Raw genomic sequence first — 18,270 nt, 5'->3', positions numbered from 1 at the left:
GTATATTTGCGTTGACAAATTATCAAGAAAGTTGTGGATTTCTGTAAGATTATTTGTTTGTCATTCTAAAAATGCCATTTTGTGTTTAGTTTGTCCTTCTTGTAGGCGACTCACATCTGCGAGGCATTGCAGATGGTTTTGTGGATATGCCAGCAGTATTTTCTTATGGTGTGATGTCTACGCCGGGGGCCACTGCAAAGGACTTGCGGACTGAGGTGCTGAATGCTGCGTTGGATCGTACTCCTGATGTTGTCTGTGTTTTGGCCCCATCCAACAACCTCACTTCCAGTCGGACCGTCATCGAGGCTGGTGAAGAGTTCGCCCTGCTCCTTGGTAGTGTTTGCGAGAAATGGGATGAGGTAAGATATCTTTTCTACTAGAAATGATGTTGGTGTATAAGTTGTGAGGTTGGGTATAGTGTTTGGATAAAATAACTTATGAACATCTATTGTTTATTTTTAGGTGGTGGTGGTGGATTTTCCTCCACGGCTCAACGTACCGGTGGATGTGAAGGCAATGTAAAGGCAATGTCTTCCTAAAAGTCATGATGGTAGAAATATCAGAAAAGAGATCACATCTTCCCCATGTGAGTAGTCTTGTTGTAAAACCAACAGTGTTGTGTAAAGATTCTAAAACATTTCTAACTCAGGATTTGGATTTGGTGAGACTTGAAGATGAACCGAACATCAACATTAGTAGAAGTAACAAGCGTTTAAAAGTAACACCAAGTGGTACAAAGTCTGATGACAATATTGCTGCTGAGATTGATTTTGGGTCAGCACAAAATGTAGGAAACAGGAATGATCAAAGATCAAAGTGCAAGATGTCAGCTGGCAAAAAATCTGAAAAAATCAAAACACATGTTTCCGAAGTTAACTCGGATGTTGAATTTGTTAGTGAAGTTGAAAATAAGAAGCTGGACTTTACACCAATTTGTAAACATGTGTCACAAGCTTTGTGCACACGTTTAAGAAAAAACACACGCAGTGGAACCTACACATGTTGGTCAATTAGGAATCCCATGCAAAAATGAAAGCATATTGGCTGATGGTAATTGTTTCTTTCGAGCTATCTCTCAAGCTGTAAGTGGAACACAAAATAATCATCTCACAGTTCGACGAGCTATTGTTAGACAGTTGGAAATGAATGCTGACCACTATGTGAATAATTTGAGGAGTGTGTATTCTTCAGTATCACAGTACTTAACTATTACTCAAATGCGAAAGGCTAAGACCTGGGCTACGGAAGTTGAAATACAAGCAGCAGCAGATACATTAGGAGTAAACATATTTACATTTCTTGATGGAAGGTGGCTAAAATATAGTTGCACCAGCAAGCATTTCTCCAAACATTGCATATACTTAGAAAATCTTGCTGGCAACCATTATGAAAATGTAGTTTGTGTTCATCTACCTGGACAGCAATCTTGTTATGGCTCATGCAAAAACAATATTTCATTTGACAAAGGGTACAAAACTAGATCACAAAAGACAAAACAGTGTAGTCCATTAAAAACATTGCAGAATGACACCTGCTGCACAGCTGCTGTTGATTCTGATCATATTGTTGAAATTCCAAGTAACGTTCCAAACATATTTCCACTGTCCTCTTTCCACTGAAGTTGCAAAAAAATTATCCAGGAAATGCGCTGTCGATTTTGTCAAGCACGGTATACAACTACCCACTGCATATGGATCTTTAGGTGTTGTGTGTAAAACTCATAAAGTTGAACAGGACAATAACAGTTACTTCCGTTCAATATCTCAAGTGATATGTGGTTCTGAAAATAGTCATCTCAAAGTAAGAACTGCTGTTGTTAAGTATATGGAGGATCACAGTGATGAAAGCATGAAGCTTTTAGGGAAAGATTTTGTTTCACTATCAGATTATTTTGACATGTCTCAAATGAAATGTGTTAACAGTAGGGCAACAAAAATAGAACTACAGGCAACAGTAAATGCATTTGGACTGGACATACTAACTAACACTAATGGAAAATGGCTCACATACCATGCGATAAGATCAGAAACGTCAAATCAAGCAATATATCTACAATCATATGGTAATAACCACTTTGAACCGGTGGTTTGTGTTCAGCCTTTAAATGACCATAATTGCTTTAATGTTTGTAAAGAAGATATTTTACCTGACACACCGTACATGTGTAGAAGAAAACATCAAGATACATCTGCAGTCTCAAATGTAAAGGACAATGTTGAAGAACAGGCATATAGTCTATCTCCCTCAAAGTATGTAAAGAAGAAAAAGAGTTTCCTTATCAAAATGCATCAACAAAGTAATAAAAGTGTTTCCAAGAAAAAATATATTATGCACATGGAAGAAATTAAACAACAAAGTAAGAGTAAATACAAACTGGATACTCGTCATAAAGAGAATGTCAAACAATTGCGTAAGACTAAATACCAAATAGATGATGTGCATAAAGAGAAAAAGAAGCTATTGAGTAAGACTAAATACAAAGTAGATGCTGGTCATAAACAAAACGTCAGAGGTCTCAGTAGGTTAAAATATAAACACGATGAGATGCACCGTGAGAAGGTTAAAACGAGCAGTAAAGAGAAATACCACGACAATCCTGAATTCAAGGCAAGTGTCATTAAAGCTATTACATTAAAGAGGCAAAACAACAAAGAAAAGTCGAAGGACTTTGACTTTGTGATGGAGCAGTTTACATCCCATGTTAAAAATGGCCCAGATTTTGTGTGTTGTGTTTGCCATAGATTACTGTTTGAACGTCAGGTTTTGCATTGTAAGAGAGATGCTTATAAAAACAACAACAAAATATTGCTTAATGCAGACAAATGCATCAGCTATGATTTTGTTCACAAATGTAATGATATCTGTGCATCACCTTGCCAACTTTAGGAGACCGCTATGGGATGCCTGTGGATATGCTTCACTTGCCATTCTAAACTTAAAAAAGGTGAAGTACCAGCTCAATGTAATGTTAACAATTTGACAATAGATCCAATTCCAACAGAATTAGCTTGTCTAAACAATTTAGAACATCTAATAGCACTTAATATTCCATTCATGAAAATCTTAGCGTTACCCAAAGGTGGACAAAATGGTGTACATGGACCAGTAACATGTGTTCCAGCCAACATAGTTCAAACCACTAAATTGCTTCCTCACTCAGATGATGGATCTCTGTTGCGTGTAAAAAGGAAATAATACATATTCTAAAGGTAGGATAACAAAATTGTCGTTGGCTAAGTATCTAAATGCAAGAATATTACATGCAGATGGTAGGTTTGCCCAAAATGTTGAGTACATCTTTTATGCTCAGTACATATCAGAAATTAATCAGGTTTTATGAAGTGTATCCATAGCTTTACGCAAGGGCAAAGGAGGTTGTAATTCTCTAAAAGTATCTAATGATGTATTCAAAGATCAGGACTCTTTGAGAAAACTATTGAAGTTTGATGAAGGGTATCGATTCCTTAAACCTATTCGTGGTACTCCAGCATTTTGGCAGGGAGCTCAAAAAGATTTGGTGGCATGTGTTCGACAACTAGGTATCCCAACGTGGTTTTGTTCATTTTCATCTGCAGATATGCGATGGTCAAATCTCCTTTGTAGTATATTGAAACAACAGGGTAGAACACAAACTGTAGAAGATTTACAGTGGGCAGACAAGTGCGAGCTCTTGCGTTGTAATCCTGTTACTTTGATTATCGCTGGCATATCTTTTTGAAGGAAGTACTTAAGTCTCCATTAAATCCAATAGGAAAGATAAAAGACTTTTTTTATCGTGTTGAATTTCAACAACGTGGTTCACCACATGTGCATTGTTTATTCTGGATCAAGAATGCACCTCAAATAGATAAAAACACAGATGAGGTGATTCAGTTTATTGACAAGTATGTCACATGTGAATTACCATCACATGATGAGTCCTTGTTAGACACTGTAACATCTGTGCAAATTTCTGTGCAGTTAATGCAAATGACTTAACACAGTGTCAGTGTGTAAATCAAAATCAAGAAACGAATAAACAGAAAAGGGTTGCCGCAAAAGAGTTGATGTCAAAATTAAAAACTGCTCTCTCAGATGACTCAGTCAAATATGATTCTGTGAATCAATTGTTTGACAGTCTAGGTTTGAATCAGGATCATTTTGAGGCTGCCTACAAATGTATGGGGAAAAATACACGTGCTGAAGAGGCAAGTTGATGAGGTATGGGTCAATCAATATAATAATTCACTCTTAAAATGTTGGAATGCATATTTGGACATACAATATGTTTCTGATCCATACGCATGCATAGTGTATATTTCATACATTTCAAAATCTGAACGAGAAATTGGACTAATGTTAGGCAATGCACAAAAAGAAGCCTCCACACAAGGGAATGTTGATGCTAAAGAAGCATTGAATAAATTAGGGCGTGTATACTTGCACAATAGAGATGTTTCTGCTCAAGAGGCAGCCTATAGAGTTATGAATTTGCATCTTAAAGAATGTTCCAGAAAAGTTGTATTTGTCCCAACAGGGGATAATGTGGTTAAAATGAGTTTGCCATTAAGGGTCTTAAAGGAAAAGGCTAAACACAAAGAGCTAACATCAGACGATATGTGGATACCTGGTACAGGTGAACAATATAAAAATAGGCCAAACGATGACACCTTTAATAACATGTGTTTGGCAAAATTTGCATCAGACTATAGAGTGTTGTCCAAAAATGAAAACTCTAAAACAAAAATTGGTTTGAGCAACAACTTAGGATACATAACCAAAAGAACATGAACACCAGCTGCAGTTATACGTTATGTGCGTTTTTCTGAAACAAAGTGTCCAGAAGACTTTTATCAGAGTATACTTAAGTTATTTTTACCATATCGAGTCGACGTCCAGCTAAAACCCAAAACCTTTGAAACATTTGAACAGTTTTATATGACTGATAAGATCAAATTTACTGATGGCTCCAAACTTTCCGTCAAAACAATTGTTCAGAGGAATAGAAGTGTCTTTGAAATCGATGCGGATGTGTTAGATAGAGTCCAAACCACTATTGAAAATGAAGGTATCATAGAGGATGCCTGGTGTGAGATGTGCCCTGAACAAGAGCTTGAGCGCTTAGAATGTGAGGAAGAAATTAAAGAGAAGGAACAGGTAGTGGAAGAAGACCCAGAACATATTCCAGATCTATCAATGAGTCAAAAAGCAGGTGCACATCTAGAAAAAAATAACAACATACTGAGTAGAGATGAAGGTTTAGCATTGATTCGATCATTGAATGAAAAACAAATGGCAATATTTAATGAGGTAAGGAACTGGTGTTTAGAGAAAGTCAACGGAGAGAATCCACCACCGCTTAACGTTTTCATTACAGGAGGTGCAGGAACAGGCAAAAGTCATTTAATCAAGGCTATCCAATATGAAGCAACACGCTTAGTGTCAACAACCTGTCAACATCCTGATGACGTTTGTGTATTATTAACTGCTCCAACTGGGATTGCTGCATACAATTTACATGCAGCAACCATTCCCAGTACATTTAGTATTGGAACTAACATTCAGTTACCATACACACCTTTAGGGGAGGAGAAACTGAACACATTACGAGCAAAATATACTAGATCTCTGCAGATAGTAATTATAGATGAGATTTCCATGGTTGATAATAAACTACTCACATACATTCATGGTCGACTGCGTCAAATCAAACAAACTGGAGACTTCTCCACATTTGGAAAAGTTAGTGTAATAGCCGTTGGTGATTTCCTCCAACTGCCTCCAGTGAAAGGGAAACCACTTTGTATTGATATTGCATCTGATAACTTATGGTCCAACAATTTCAAAATTGTGGAGTTAAAAACAATTGTGAGGCAAAACGATCAAGCTTTTGCACAGCTATTAAACCGCTTAAGAACACGATCAAAAGACAGCCCAATGTCACCAGGTGACATTACAATCCTAAAACAATGTGAAACAGGTGAGGATTGCCAAGATTTACATATTTTCCCGATAAATGTGCAAGTGAATGAGCACAATGTGAAACAGTTATTCAAATTCTGTCCAGATTATATTGAAATAAATGCCCAGGATTATGAAAATAAAAAAAAAAAAACAGCAAACGAGAGTTGAAAAGAAAACATCATGCTAAAGTATATCATACATGTTTAACTGAAAAACTGCTTTTGGGGAAAAATGCTCGAGTAATGCTTACAAAAAATGTTGATGTTATGGATGGTCTTGTTAACGGTGTATGTGGCACCATAACTGATATAATAACTTCAAGTAATAACACTTTTCCTCAAATGATCTATGTTGAATTTGATGATAAACTAGTTGGCGCACAGCGCAGAAAACAAAGTGCATCATTCTCAACACAATCCACGACTTCCACAGCTATCAAACCTGAAGAAGATAAGGTCAGTAGTAATGGAGGATTGCGACATCAATTTCCACTAAAACTGGCTTGGGCGTGTACATAAGGTACTGGGTATTACAGTTGATAAAGCTGTGGTTTCCCTTAAGAAAATCTTTGTCGCTGGACAAGCATATGTGGCACTGAGTCGTGTGAGAAATCTGTCAGGGTTAGTAATTCAAGATTTTGAGGAGAAAGCTATTTATTGTAAGGAAAACATTCAACATGCAATTCAACGCATGGAACCATATTTAACTGACAATATGTCACAGCAGAAATTACCTGATCGTGCTTTTAATGTGTTTTTGATGAACGTGCAAAGCTTGCCTCGCCATGTGGCAGATTTAACAATATTTACACAACGTTTGAACCTTCACTGTATTGCTGTTACAGAAACATGGCTACCTGCTGCTCCCTCTACACAGTCAATCAACATTGATGGTTTTCATTTTGATAGCTGTCCTCAAAGTGCATCATATACTAGTGACAATCCGTCATTGATTGCCTTGCAAAACCAGCATCATGGCGGTGTTGGCATGTATAATGCAGACAAGTTGACATGCAACATTATTAATCTACCACATGTCAATTTAGAATGTCTGGTATACAACTGTGTTACTTACAACATATTGATAGCAGTCATCTATCGCCCACCATCATATCCAATGCCATTGTTTAAAGCACATTTAAACAATCTACTTGAGTCCTTAGATCCAATTAGTGATACAATTGCTGTGATGGGAGATTTCAATGACAACGTTTTGAAATCCTCAATCATTTATGATTTTATGACAAATAAAGGGTATATTCAAGTTGTCTCTCAGCCCACTACTAGGAAAGTGTTAAGGTTAGAACAAAGGATGAAGGAGCCTGCAGGCCACAGGTACTCTTCTGCTGCGAGCTTCTTACTGCGCACGCGCATCAGAAGAATGAGCTAGATCCAGTTCAAATTAAAAACAATATTTAATGTACTTCACAAAGTTCACTTACAAACTGAATTAACTATCAATAGTAATGTTCTCGAGAGCAGAGACCACATACACGCATCTCCTCACAGTCCGGCGCGGCCAGTTAGCTGAAAATGAGAGCTGCAGTGATCTGAGGTAAACTCCCTCAAACATTGTCTTTTGTATCCCCTGAGAGTCGGAAAGTGTCCGATACTGTCATAAAACGTGTGAATGACCCTCCGTGGCGATTAGTGATTGGCTTCATTTGAATTCTGTCCCCTCCCATTATTGATCCCTTAGCAAAACATCTTGGGACTCCTCCTCTCTGTCCTGCTGGTCAGCTTGGCATTTGACCGTCCCACTGGCCCCATCCTCCATCAATGAGGTCGCCTCCATTTGCTGCTGCATGTCTGACACCTCACTCAGAATCCCTATCTGACTCTCAAAACTATTCTTAGTGTTTTAATACCTACAGTGACTATACTTGATTTAATACATTCAATGAGTTAATATACTGTAACATATAATGTCCTCTATAAGCAAGAATATTGTAAACCTATAATACATTCCATATGGAAACATATTGTGACTAACATATTTATTATTGTGACACTTCTACTCACCACTAGGGGTGTTATTAAATCCTACTAATAATGCGTTTAATACTGAAATTCTCCACAAAAGGCACATTAATTGACCATGTGTACATTAAAACAACACAGTATGATACACAAACTATAGTACTGCCAGCATATTTCAGTGATCACGATGCAATTGCATGCTCTTTTTCACATAAAACTGCTCACTAAGAAAAAATAAATAAATTCTAACCGTTTCAGTCCGGGGGTCAGACACACTCACCACATTTAAGAGTAGGCTTAAGACTTTCCTTTGTGATAGTGCTTATAGTTAGGGCTGGTTCAGGTTTATAGTTAGGGCTGGCTCAGGTTTGCCTTGGACCAGCCCCTAGATAAGCTGCTATAGGCCTAGACTGCCGAGGAACTTACTAGAATACACTGAGCTCCTCTCTCCTCTTCTCTCTCTCCTTCTTTATGAATTCATATTCCATTATTGCACATTACTGACTTTGCTTCTTCCCAGGAGTCTTTGTGCTTTTTCGCCTCACAGGTTCCATGGATCGTGGTTTTATCTGGACCCTGGTCCTTCCTCCCACCATGGCCCTGTTGACTCCCACTGCTAATACAATTTTTATTATTAACATTATTCACTCTATTACCGATACCATGAACGCACATTACTGCCTGCTTCTTCCCCAGAGTCTTTGTGCTTTCTCGCCTCACAGGTTTCCAAGGATCGTGGTTATATCTGGACCCTGGTCCTGCCATGGTTCTGTCATATGCATTGAATGCGTTATAACTCTGTTATGATGTTCATTCTGTACACATGACATCTATTGCACTTCTGTCCATCCTGGGAGAGGGATCCTCCTCTGTTGCTCTCCCACAGGTCTCTCCCTCTTTGCTCCCCGTAAAAGGTTTTTTGGGGGGAGTTCTTCCTGTTCCGATGTGAGGGTTCCGGGACAGAGGATGTATGTGTACAGAATGTAAATCCCTCTGAGGCAAATTTGGGATTTTGGGCTATACAAAACTAAATTGAATTGAATACTTTGGTATATAATCTCTGGTTTCTTTTCCTGCATTAAAACAGCATTTTAAAACAGATACAGTATGTTCTCGAACATTTAAACCATGACTATAACTTAGTCAGAATTTCAAATTGAACATGTATTCCCTCGCTAATAAAAACACATTGTAAAAACTATACATTGGAACCAAAACGTGTCACAAATTAAGCTCATTTATAAAACCGAATCTATGCTGCATAGCATTTAAAATATAACACATTAACATGTACTTTGCTCTATAAGCACTTAATCAAAAATGCTATCACTTATGAGCATTTGAAATCCAAGTGATTCACAAGAATTCTGTAATATTAAATATTGCCACTCATATGCTGTTGTTAATGTAGGTTTTGCTTGACCTTCTGTCTCGACCAAAAAAGCAAAAGGCACTGGTAAGTGGTACTCCCAGTTTACTGGGATGGGGTTCAACTCCCTGCAGTGTCCTGCTGATTGGATTTGGACTTACATGAAAGTTAACAAAACCGTAGTGCCATTTACTTTTACTTGAACACTTTAATTTAACACTGTTTTCATTTTAAGCTCTTCTGCAACTTTAGATTGTAGTGTGAAGCATTCATTATAACGTTTAACCTGATTCTCATGAAGAAGCTCTGGACAGATCATTTATGCTAATGCTCACCGACAGTGGCTTGTCAACCACTTTTATCTAATTTCTGCTCTCCAAGCATCTTACTATGCACATATTTAGATCAGAGAAGTCTTTTTCTCATGGTGTGCCACAAACCCTTTTAATAAGTTCAGTGTTTGGGCCGCTGTATTTATAGAGTCCTGCTTACAGCCATGGTCATCACTATGACTATGAGGTAATATTGGCATGCAGAATTCCTAAAATCATGACCGTAATCAAGCACGTCAAGTTTGGGAGAGTTTTGACAAAGTACAGTTGAGTTACAACAGCTTGATGGATGATGGTGTAAAATGGCTGCCACACCACGTCCATGTTGTTCAATGAAACCTCAAGCTTTGAGTAACTTTTAATCGCTAAGGTCTTTAGATTGTTCTGACCAAATTCTAAACTGATCTGATTAATTCCCTAGGAGGAGTTCATTAAAGTAGAGCGCCTGGAAATTGTAAAAGCGACACTAGAAATTCATAAAAAATTCAAAATAGCTTACTTCTGGTTGGGTTTAGAGCATGGCCCCAAGAGACTTTTATTTAAGTCCACATGTGATACATGTTCCTACCAAATTTCATACATCTAGGTCAAACATACTGCGAGGGCTGCTTCGTCGAAATTTTGTAGGGGGCGCTATTGAGCTGATTTGCCACTGAACCAATAAAATCATATTCCATAACTAAATTTTGGGCTTGTGATCAGCTTGCCAAGTTCTCTTATGTTTCGAGCATTTTTAGCCTCTCAAAATTACCTTCGTTGTTAACGGCAAAGACTGCATTGCCACGGCAACGGCGTTCGACGAAACATCAAAAGCTTCATGAACTGGCATTATGAACTTCTTATATTTGTGTGGAAGTAATTTGATGTTGATTTGATTTACCTACTAAGAGAAACTTTAACTTCCTGTTACCAGTAGGTGGCGCTATGACTATGATTCAAAATTGGCCTGCAGATGTCTTCAAGCCTGGAGTCTAATCAAACATGTGCAATCTGTTAAAGATCTGATGATGTAGAGTGGAGATACATCAGTTTATTCGTTCATGGCGAAGGATCGAAATTCGCCGAGCCGCCACGTCGCCGCCCTTCAACAACTTCTTACAATCTTCACAATGAAGCATTATCAAGGTCTTAAGGCTGTTCTGACAACATTTTAGAGGGATCTGATTAATCTGTGAGGAGCAGGATGTCAAATTACACAACTTACAACTTCCGGTTGCCACTAGGTGGCGCTATTACTATGATTCTAAATTAACATATAGATGTGTTCCAGTTCAGGATGTTATGACATATGAGAGATTTGGAGCAGATTAGACAATGAGTTACAACAACTTCCTGTTTCGTGGCGAATGGTGTTTTTTTGACGCCACGCCACGGATACATAGTTCGATAACTTTTTGATCTTTGAGTAACTTTTCACTGCCAAGGTCTCAAGAGCATACTGACCAAATCTGAAGTTGATCGGGTTAAATCTCTGGGAGGAGTTCGTTAAAGTATGACGCCTTGAAACGGTCCAAAAACATCATAAAATTCAAAATGGCCGACTTCCTGTTTGGTTTAGAGAAAACTTCCAAGGGGATTTTTTGTACGTCCCATCACGATCCACATACCTACCAAATTTCATACAGCTAGGAGAAACCCAATGTTGGGGCTACTCAATAGGGGGCGCTATCGAGCCAATTTTTCATACCGCACCTGGACACCCCAATCAGACTGCAATTTTCGCAAATTCTGGCTTGCGTGCCAAATTTCGGCAACTTTCCAGTATCCCAAGCACCTCCTTTTTGCGACGAAGCAGGTACGATAATAATAATAAACATTCGAAAAACAATAGGTCCTCCGCTCCGACTACGTCGGTGCTCAGGCCCTAATAAAAAACATTAGAATAACAATAGGACCTCCACTCCGACTACGTCGGTGCTCGGGCCCGAATAAACATTAGAATAACAATAGGTCCTCCGCTCCGACTAAGTCGGTGCTCGGGCCCTAATAAACATTAGAATAACAATAGGTCCTCCGCTCCGACAATGTCGGTGCTCGGGCCCTAATAATTCCTACAGTTTCAATAGGGACCTCGCGGCCCGACGATGTCGGTGCTCGGGCCCTAATAATAATAAATATTAGAATAACAATAGGTCCTCCGCTCCGACTACGTCAGTGCTCGAGCCCTAATAATAACATGGAACACCATGTTCTTTCAAGTTTTAGCAATGTTTGCTCTAATTTGCGGGTTAGAGGATTATACCATGGAGCAAACCTTCTTTGTTTTACTATCTTCTCTTTTAGAGGAGTAATAGAGTCTTGTGTCATTCTCAGTGAGGCTATAGCACTATCGACAAGATGATCAACCTGGGACGGACTAAAGCACAGGAGTCCTCCGTTATGTTGAGACATGGTATCGAGTTAAATACAGATGGAATCGCTTCTTTAAATTTAGCTACAGCACTATCAGATAGACATCTAGTGTAGAAACCTTTGCCTTATGGCAAACACTCCCTTAGTAGGAATTCAAAAGTTATTAGATAATGGTCCGATAAAAGAGGATTCTGTGGAAAGACTATTATATTTTCTATTTCAATGCCATATGCAAGGTCGAGGGTGTGGTTAGAACAGTGAGTCGGTTTCTGTACACATATAAAAGAAAAAAGATGATTTGTTTGGTTGTGCGGTGGACTGAAAGGTCAATCACTCAGCCTCCATCGGCAAGAGTGGCTCTTTAGAGGAAAAAGGCAAAGGTGTTAATCAATAGCACTTCAGATTGGTCCCAAAAGTCTATTGTGAGCCTGGAATATTGCTGCCAATTTCATTACCCCAATGATTAATTAAAACTTATGTATCCTGCAATCAAACTGAGCTTAATCAATAAAGCGCCTAGCTCATCTTTCACACTTTCACTAATAAATATCACATCAAAACTTTCTGCTATGCACTGCACTCCCACTTACTTCACCGCAGCTGAACATAGAGCTGCAGCTGTTTAAAGCAGGCATGGGCAAAGTACGGCCAGCGGGCCGGATACAGCCCGTTGGGCTTTTTAATCCGGCCCGTCAAATATTGGTTCAAAATTGTCCAAACTATAATAAAGACTAGGGCTGGGCAGTATACCGGTTTTAATTTCCCGTACGATATGAATTCTTCACACACCATTATACCGGTGCATAGCCAAAACAACTGCTGTCTGCTTTCAACAGGCAGCTAAATGTATTGTTTGCCGCTAGTTGTCTTATATGTATTGAGAGGGAACCGTAGTCATGGTCATAACTTTATAACACAACAATTAACAACCCACAACTAATGCTCTTTAACAGAGAAAAACACAACAGCACACAACAGTTTGTGACACAAACAATTTGTAACACTAATAATTGTACATTTATAAAATTTCACCGCCGAACTGCATGCTGGCTTAAGCTCGCGAGCGAGCCTGCTTACTAGCACAACAGTCTGCTAACAGCTGGGAGAGGCTCCGTCGCTCCAGTAACGTTACATTAAAGAACAGAACAGAGCGATGCAGGATGAACAATGACAGACCGGAGATGCACCGTTTGACACATATGCAGCGCTGATTACCGTAATATGTGTGGTATTTGTTATAAATGTACATTGGTGCAAAGAGGTGATAAGAAGCTGTACAGGGAGGGGCTTAGGGCCCAGGGGAATGTAGGTGAAGGAAACGGGAAGAAACGGAAGACACGCCACACAAACAGCTGTTCACCACTCGTCACGATCCTGCAGACCAGTGATTCTCAACTGGTGGTTCATCGCGGACCCGTTTTCAGTGGGTTGCGGGCCTTTGCTTTATGCAGCGGAGTTATTCACGCTCCTTTCCAGCATTTACGGCACTTGTTCAGCGGTGCAGGAAAAGCACCGACCAATGCGTTGTAAATCACGTCATGTGATGCAGTTTAGCCAATAAAATAAGGGTATTCTGATACGTTTCCTGACTCCAGTGAGATGTACCCACACCGTGACACAGGGGGAGAGACAAGGAAAGAGATTACAGAGCAGAACTCTGATAATGTTAGATGTGACAGTCAAATATTTGTATGATCCGGTCAAAGAATCAAACTGCTAAAAAGACCACAGTTATTAACCTTTACACTAAAAACACTGTCAAAAATGACTACTTAATAACTAAGTGCAATACTGTGTAATTGCGTGTAAGATCCCAGCTAACTGATGAACACCTCAGATCTGTTCTGAGAATTGCCACAACCAAACTGACACCAAATGTTGACGAACTGGTTAAAAAGGGTGACCAACAACACTGTTCCCACTGAAATTAAATGCAAGTTACTTTTTAGGTCATGGCTTTTACTTGTAATTTATATTAGTTCACACAAACACTCCATTCATCTGCTACTGGCCCGGCCCGTCTGTCAAATTTTAAAACTCAATGTGGCCCCCGAGCCAAAAAGTTTGCCCACCCCTGGTTTAAAGGCTCTGCTGTTTCATACTTCATCAGCAGCTAACGGCTCCAGAATAATCTCAGTAACAAATTTAAGAAGTAAAAAGCAATCAATGTATTTTGGAGCAGTTGGTATAACTTGTTTCCCACCATGAGTTACTATCTGGTGATTAAACCATGTCCAAAAACTAATAATGCATGAAGTAAATGCAAAGTGACTTCACTGCCAGTATATGTTGAGGGAAACTAGCACGTGAAATGATGCACGCCTTGTTATCTATGACCAGAAACACATCTCTACCCACTGCACTGTCACGATGGCAGCTGTTGTATCAGTTACAAACATATTTTTGATGATCATATGAATAATACAAATTGTACATGCTTTGATTTTGAGTTTACAGTTAATGAAAGCAACAAATAATGATTTAAACTGACATAGCTGGCTCAGAAAATGAATAATTCAAAGGAGCTGATTTTGTCAGTGTTATGTGCTCATGAACAGCTTGCCTGGGGATACAAACACATAAGCAAGCAGATTCTTTAAATTCAAACTTGCATGTCAGTTAACATTTGTAAGTTTACCATAATAATTGCTAATTATTCAAGAAGTCAGGAATTATCAGTAAATAATGTCTATAGATATGATTGATGAACTGCCTTACCTATTATTAGGCTTTATCTCTGTCATTCATGTTTTCACTATCTATTCATATGCATTTAAACAATTAATAAATAGCTATCTCAAAAAAAGAGTTCCTGACAGTAAAACAAATTCACTTGAATGCTCCATAAAGTTGGAACAACTCAAAAACAGCTAAATTGTTGTTTAAACAAGATTAATTGGTTCCAGCCTGCCCTCCATCCTGGACATGTACACCTCCAGAGTCAGGAAACTGCAGACCCATCACACCCAGGAGACAAGCTGTTCCAACTCCTCCCCTCTGGTAGGCGCTACAGGGCTCTGTACACCAAAACCACCAGACACAGGAACAGCTTCTTTCCACTGGCCGTCACTCTGATGAATAATGAATCAGACATACTGCACTACTACCTACATTGCACTATTTTCACTATCACCTTAATTCCACTGTCATTGTATAGGTTTATGTTTATATATACAGTATATATACTTTTTGGATATGCATTCATAGTTATATTGTACATAGTCTTTAAATGTTTGTACTTACATCTGTTCTACTTTTTTTGTTGTCCTCGTCTTATTTTTTTTCTTGTTTATTTGTAAACTTGTGTATGTACGTTGAGACCAAAGTGGAAACCGGAGTCAAATTCCATATATGCGTACACATACATGGCCAATAAAGCTGATTCTGAAACAATAAAGTACAAGACATCTTCCTTGTGGCGTCCCTATTGTTTGAGTTATAGCTCATGAACAAACCATGTTGGAAGAACGACTTCCCGACATGGGAAAGGGACCAACCAAGTTTCACCTGAATGCACCATTCTAGTCTTTTAAATTGCTTCCAAATTGTTCACGTGTTGTGTGTTTGTTACTAGTACAGACCTACAGGTGTTTATCCAAAACTGTTTAGTTAGTCAACTGCTGGCAAATGTCAACTTCTGCTGCAGCCGACTGTCTGATATCTAGTGTGTTTGACAAACAAGTAATTTCTTGCAAAAATACCCCAAGTAAAATTACGAAATAAGTTGTGATGTTAAACAATCTATGCAACTTCTGTAATTCTGCTAGCATAACTTACTTTACTTGAAGTACTTATGTGAAGCATTTTGAATTACCTTGTTGTTGAAATATGCTATACAAATAGCCTTGCCTTGCCTTACTTCCAAACACACAAACTGCTTGTAAACTGTTCAACTGCTGTTGGTTGCAATTTTCTTATAATTTAAAGCAAAATCAATTTTTATGATTTTGAAAGTTTTGTCGTCACTCACAAATCATTCTGTGGCACTCATACCATTTAAATAAATACTTGACTATACATGATGTGTTTCTGATTTATTTCTACACCATACAAGTGTGTGTTCATGGATGCATGAAGAAAAACAATATGAAGCAATAAAGGTTGGGGTTGCAGTACTGGCAAGAACTTAAATCTACTTTACCCCTGCCTATATCAATACAAATTCTGTTCATATTGTGTTCAAGACCTTACAATTTACTTAAAGGGCAATCTCATGTGTCTAACCTTAACCATAATTAATTTGCCATAACAATGGTATTTTCCTAACGTTAACAATGCCAGATATAGTAGAAAGAAAGTATTTTAAAGAAATGTCATTAAACGTTACTGTAACGTTGATTGTTCAATATCAACTTGTCTGGCAATTGGGTCCATACATTTACTGCCACTTACAGTGCCCTCCAGAATTATTGGCACCCTTTAGTAAAAATTAGCAAAACAGGCTGTCTTTATTGTTTATCCTCATGATCTTTCATTCAAAATATTCACAAAAATCTAATCTTTAACTGAAGTAACAGAATTGAAAGAAACATTCAATTCTTATCCTCAAACAAATAGTTTTCTCAAAAATATATGTGCCACAATTATTGCCACCCCTTAATTTAATACGCTTGTGGACTCTCCTCTTCAGCTCATCCCACAGATGTTCTATGGGGTTTAGGTCGGTGGACTGTGATGGCCATGGCAAAACCTTTATTCTGTGGTCGGTGAACCATTTTTGTGTAGATTTTGAGGTGTGCTTCGGATCATTGTCCTGCTGGAAGGTTCAACCACGGCCCATTTTAAGCTTCCTGGCAGAGGCTGTTAGGTTTTCATTTAATATCTGCTGGAGTCCATTATACCATGTATCCTAACAAGATGTCCAGGGCCTTTGGAAGAAAAACAGCCCCACAACATCAAAGATCCACCACCATACTTCACAGAGGGTATGAGGTGCTTCTCTGTATGGCTATCTTTCTGTCTACGCTAAACCCACCGTTGATGTTTGTTGCCAAAAAGCTCTATTTTGGTCTCATCTGACCATATAATCCGGTCCCGTTGAAAGTCCCAGTCACGTTTGGCAAACTGTAGGCACTTTAGTTTGTCGTTGATTGACAGCAGAGGCTTTTTTCTGGCAACCCTCCCAAACAACTTGTGGTGATGTAGGTCTGATGGTAGTTTTGGAGACTTTCTGACCCCAAGACTCAACTAACCTCTGCAATTCTCCAGCTGTGATCCTTGGAGATTATTTTGCCAGTAGAACCATCCTCCTCACGGTGCGTGGGGTCAATGTACACACACACGTCCTCTTCCAGGCTGATTCTGAACATCTCCTGTCGCTTTAAACTTCTTAGTTATTGCCCTAATAGTGGAAATGGGTATTTTCAACTGTTTAGAGATTTTCTTATATCCTTTTCCTGATTTGTGCAGCTCAACAACTTTTCGTCGCACATCGTCACTATGTTCTCAGGTCTTTCCCTCAGTGATGAATGACTAAGGGAATTTGGCCTGTGTCACCTCATATTTATACCACAGTGAAACAGGAAGTCATGGTTGACCACTTCAGAGTTCCTAATCAAACAGGTGAACTTAAAAATGTAAAATATGACTGGAATTATACTCCAGTTAGATTTTAATCATGAGATTTTCTAGGGGTGCCAATAATTGTGGCACACATGTTTTGGAGAAAAATATTTATTTAATGTCCACATTTTTTTTTCTTCAGTAATTTTACTTCAATGAAAAGGTAAAATTTTTGTGAATATTTTGAGTGAAAGACCAAGAGGATAAACAGCAAAGAATTTTTTCCACAGCGTGTTTAGCTCATATTCACTAAGGGTGCCAATGATTCTGGAGGGCACTGTATGCGGGTCATGTAGGCAGGAGGTTAAGTAAGGTAGTTCAGACATCCTTATTCCCAGCAATGTTCTCCAGGTTAAGTGGGATATAGAATTCCAGTGTTTTCTGTAGCAGAAAAGTGGAGATCCAATCCTGAGGCCACTACACTGACAACTCTATGTCCCTTTGCAACACCTAGAGATTACATTGGGCATAGACAGTATCTGTATCATATACAGTTGTGTGAAAACGTGTTGGGCCACCCTTAGCAGCAACAACTGCAATCAAGCATTTGCAATAACTGGCAATGAGTCTTTTACAGCGCTGTAGAGGAATTTTGGCCCACTCATCTTTGCAGAATTGTTGTAATTCAGCCACATTGGAGGGTTTTCGAGCATGAACTGCCTTTTTAAGGTCATGCCACAGCATCTCAATCGGATTCAGGTCGGGACTTTGACTAGGCCACTCCAAAGTCTTC

At 38.8% G+C, this 18,270-nt stretch overlaps 1 protein-coding gene and 2 pseudogenes across 1 annotated transcript; all 3 read left to right on the top strand.

The window, feature by feature from the left end:
- Positions 1 to 552: 552 nt before the first annotated feature.
- Positions 553 to 1,768, top strand: LOC116397932 (OTU domain-containing protein 4). Its single transcript, XM_075447400.1, is given in 2 exon segments — positions 553 to 1,002; positions 1,004 to 1,768. Coding segments are annotated over 2 exon segments (795 nt in total). The 5' UTR covers positions 553 to 823; the 3' UTR covers positions 1,620 to 1,768.
- A 566-nt stretch (positions 1,769 to 2,334) lies between these two features.
- On the top strand, positions 2,335 to 3,326 carry LOC116397918 (uncharacterized; annotated as a pseudogene).
- A 544-nt stretch (positions 3,327 to 3,870) lies between these two features.
- The window catches only part of LOC116397917 (uncharacterized), an 18,615-nt pseudogene continuing 4,215 nt past the window's right edge, over positions 3,871 to 18,270 (top strand).

This window comes from Anarrhichthys ocellatus, unplaced genomic scaffold (genome assembly GCF_004355925.1).
Source record: "Anarrhichthys ocellatus isolate YVR2014 unplaced genomic scaffold, GSC_Weel_1.0 scaffold75, whole genome shotgun sequence".
In the NCBI taxonomy this organism is placed as follows: domain Eukaryota; kingdom Metazoa; phylum Chordata; class Actinopteri; order Perciformes; family Anarhichadidae; genus Anarrhichthys; species Anarrhichthys ocellatus.
The sequence above is the reverse complement of the archived record's forward strand: the minus strand, read 5'-3'. Positions and strand labels throughout refer to the sequence as shown.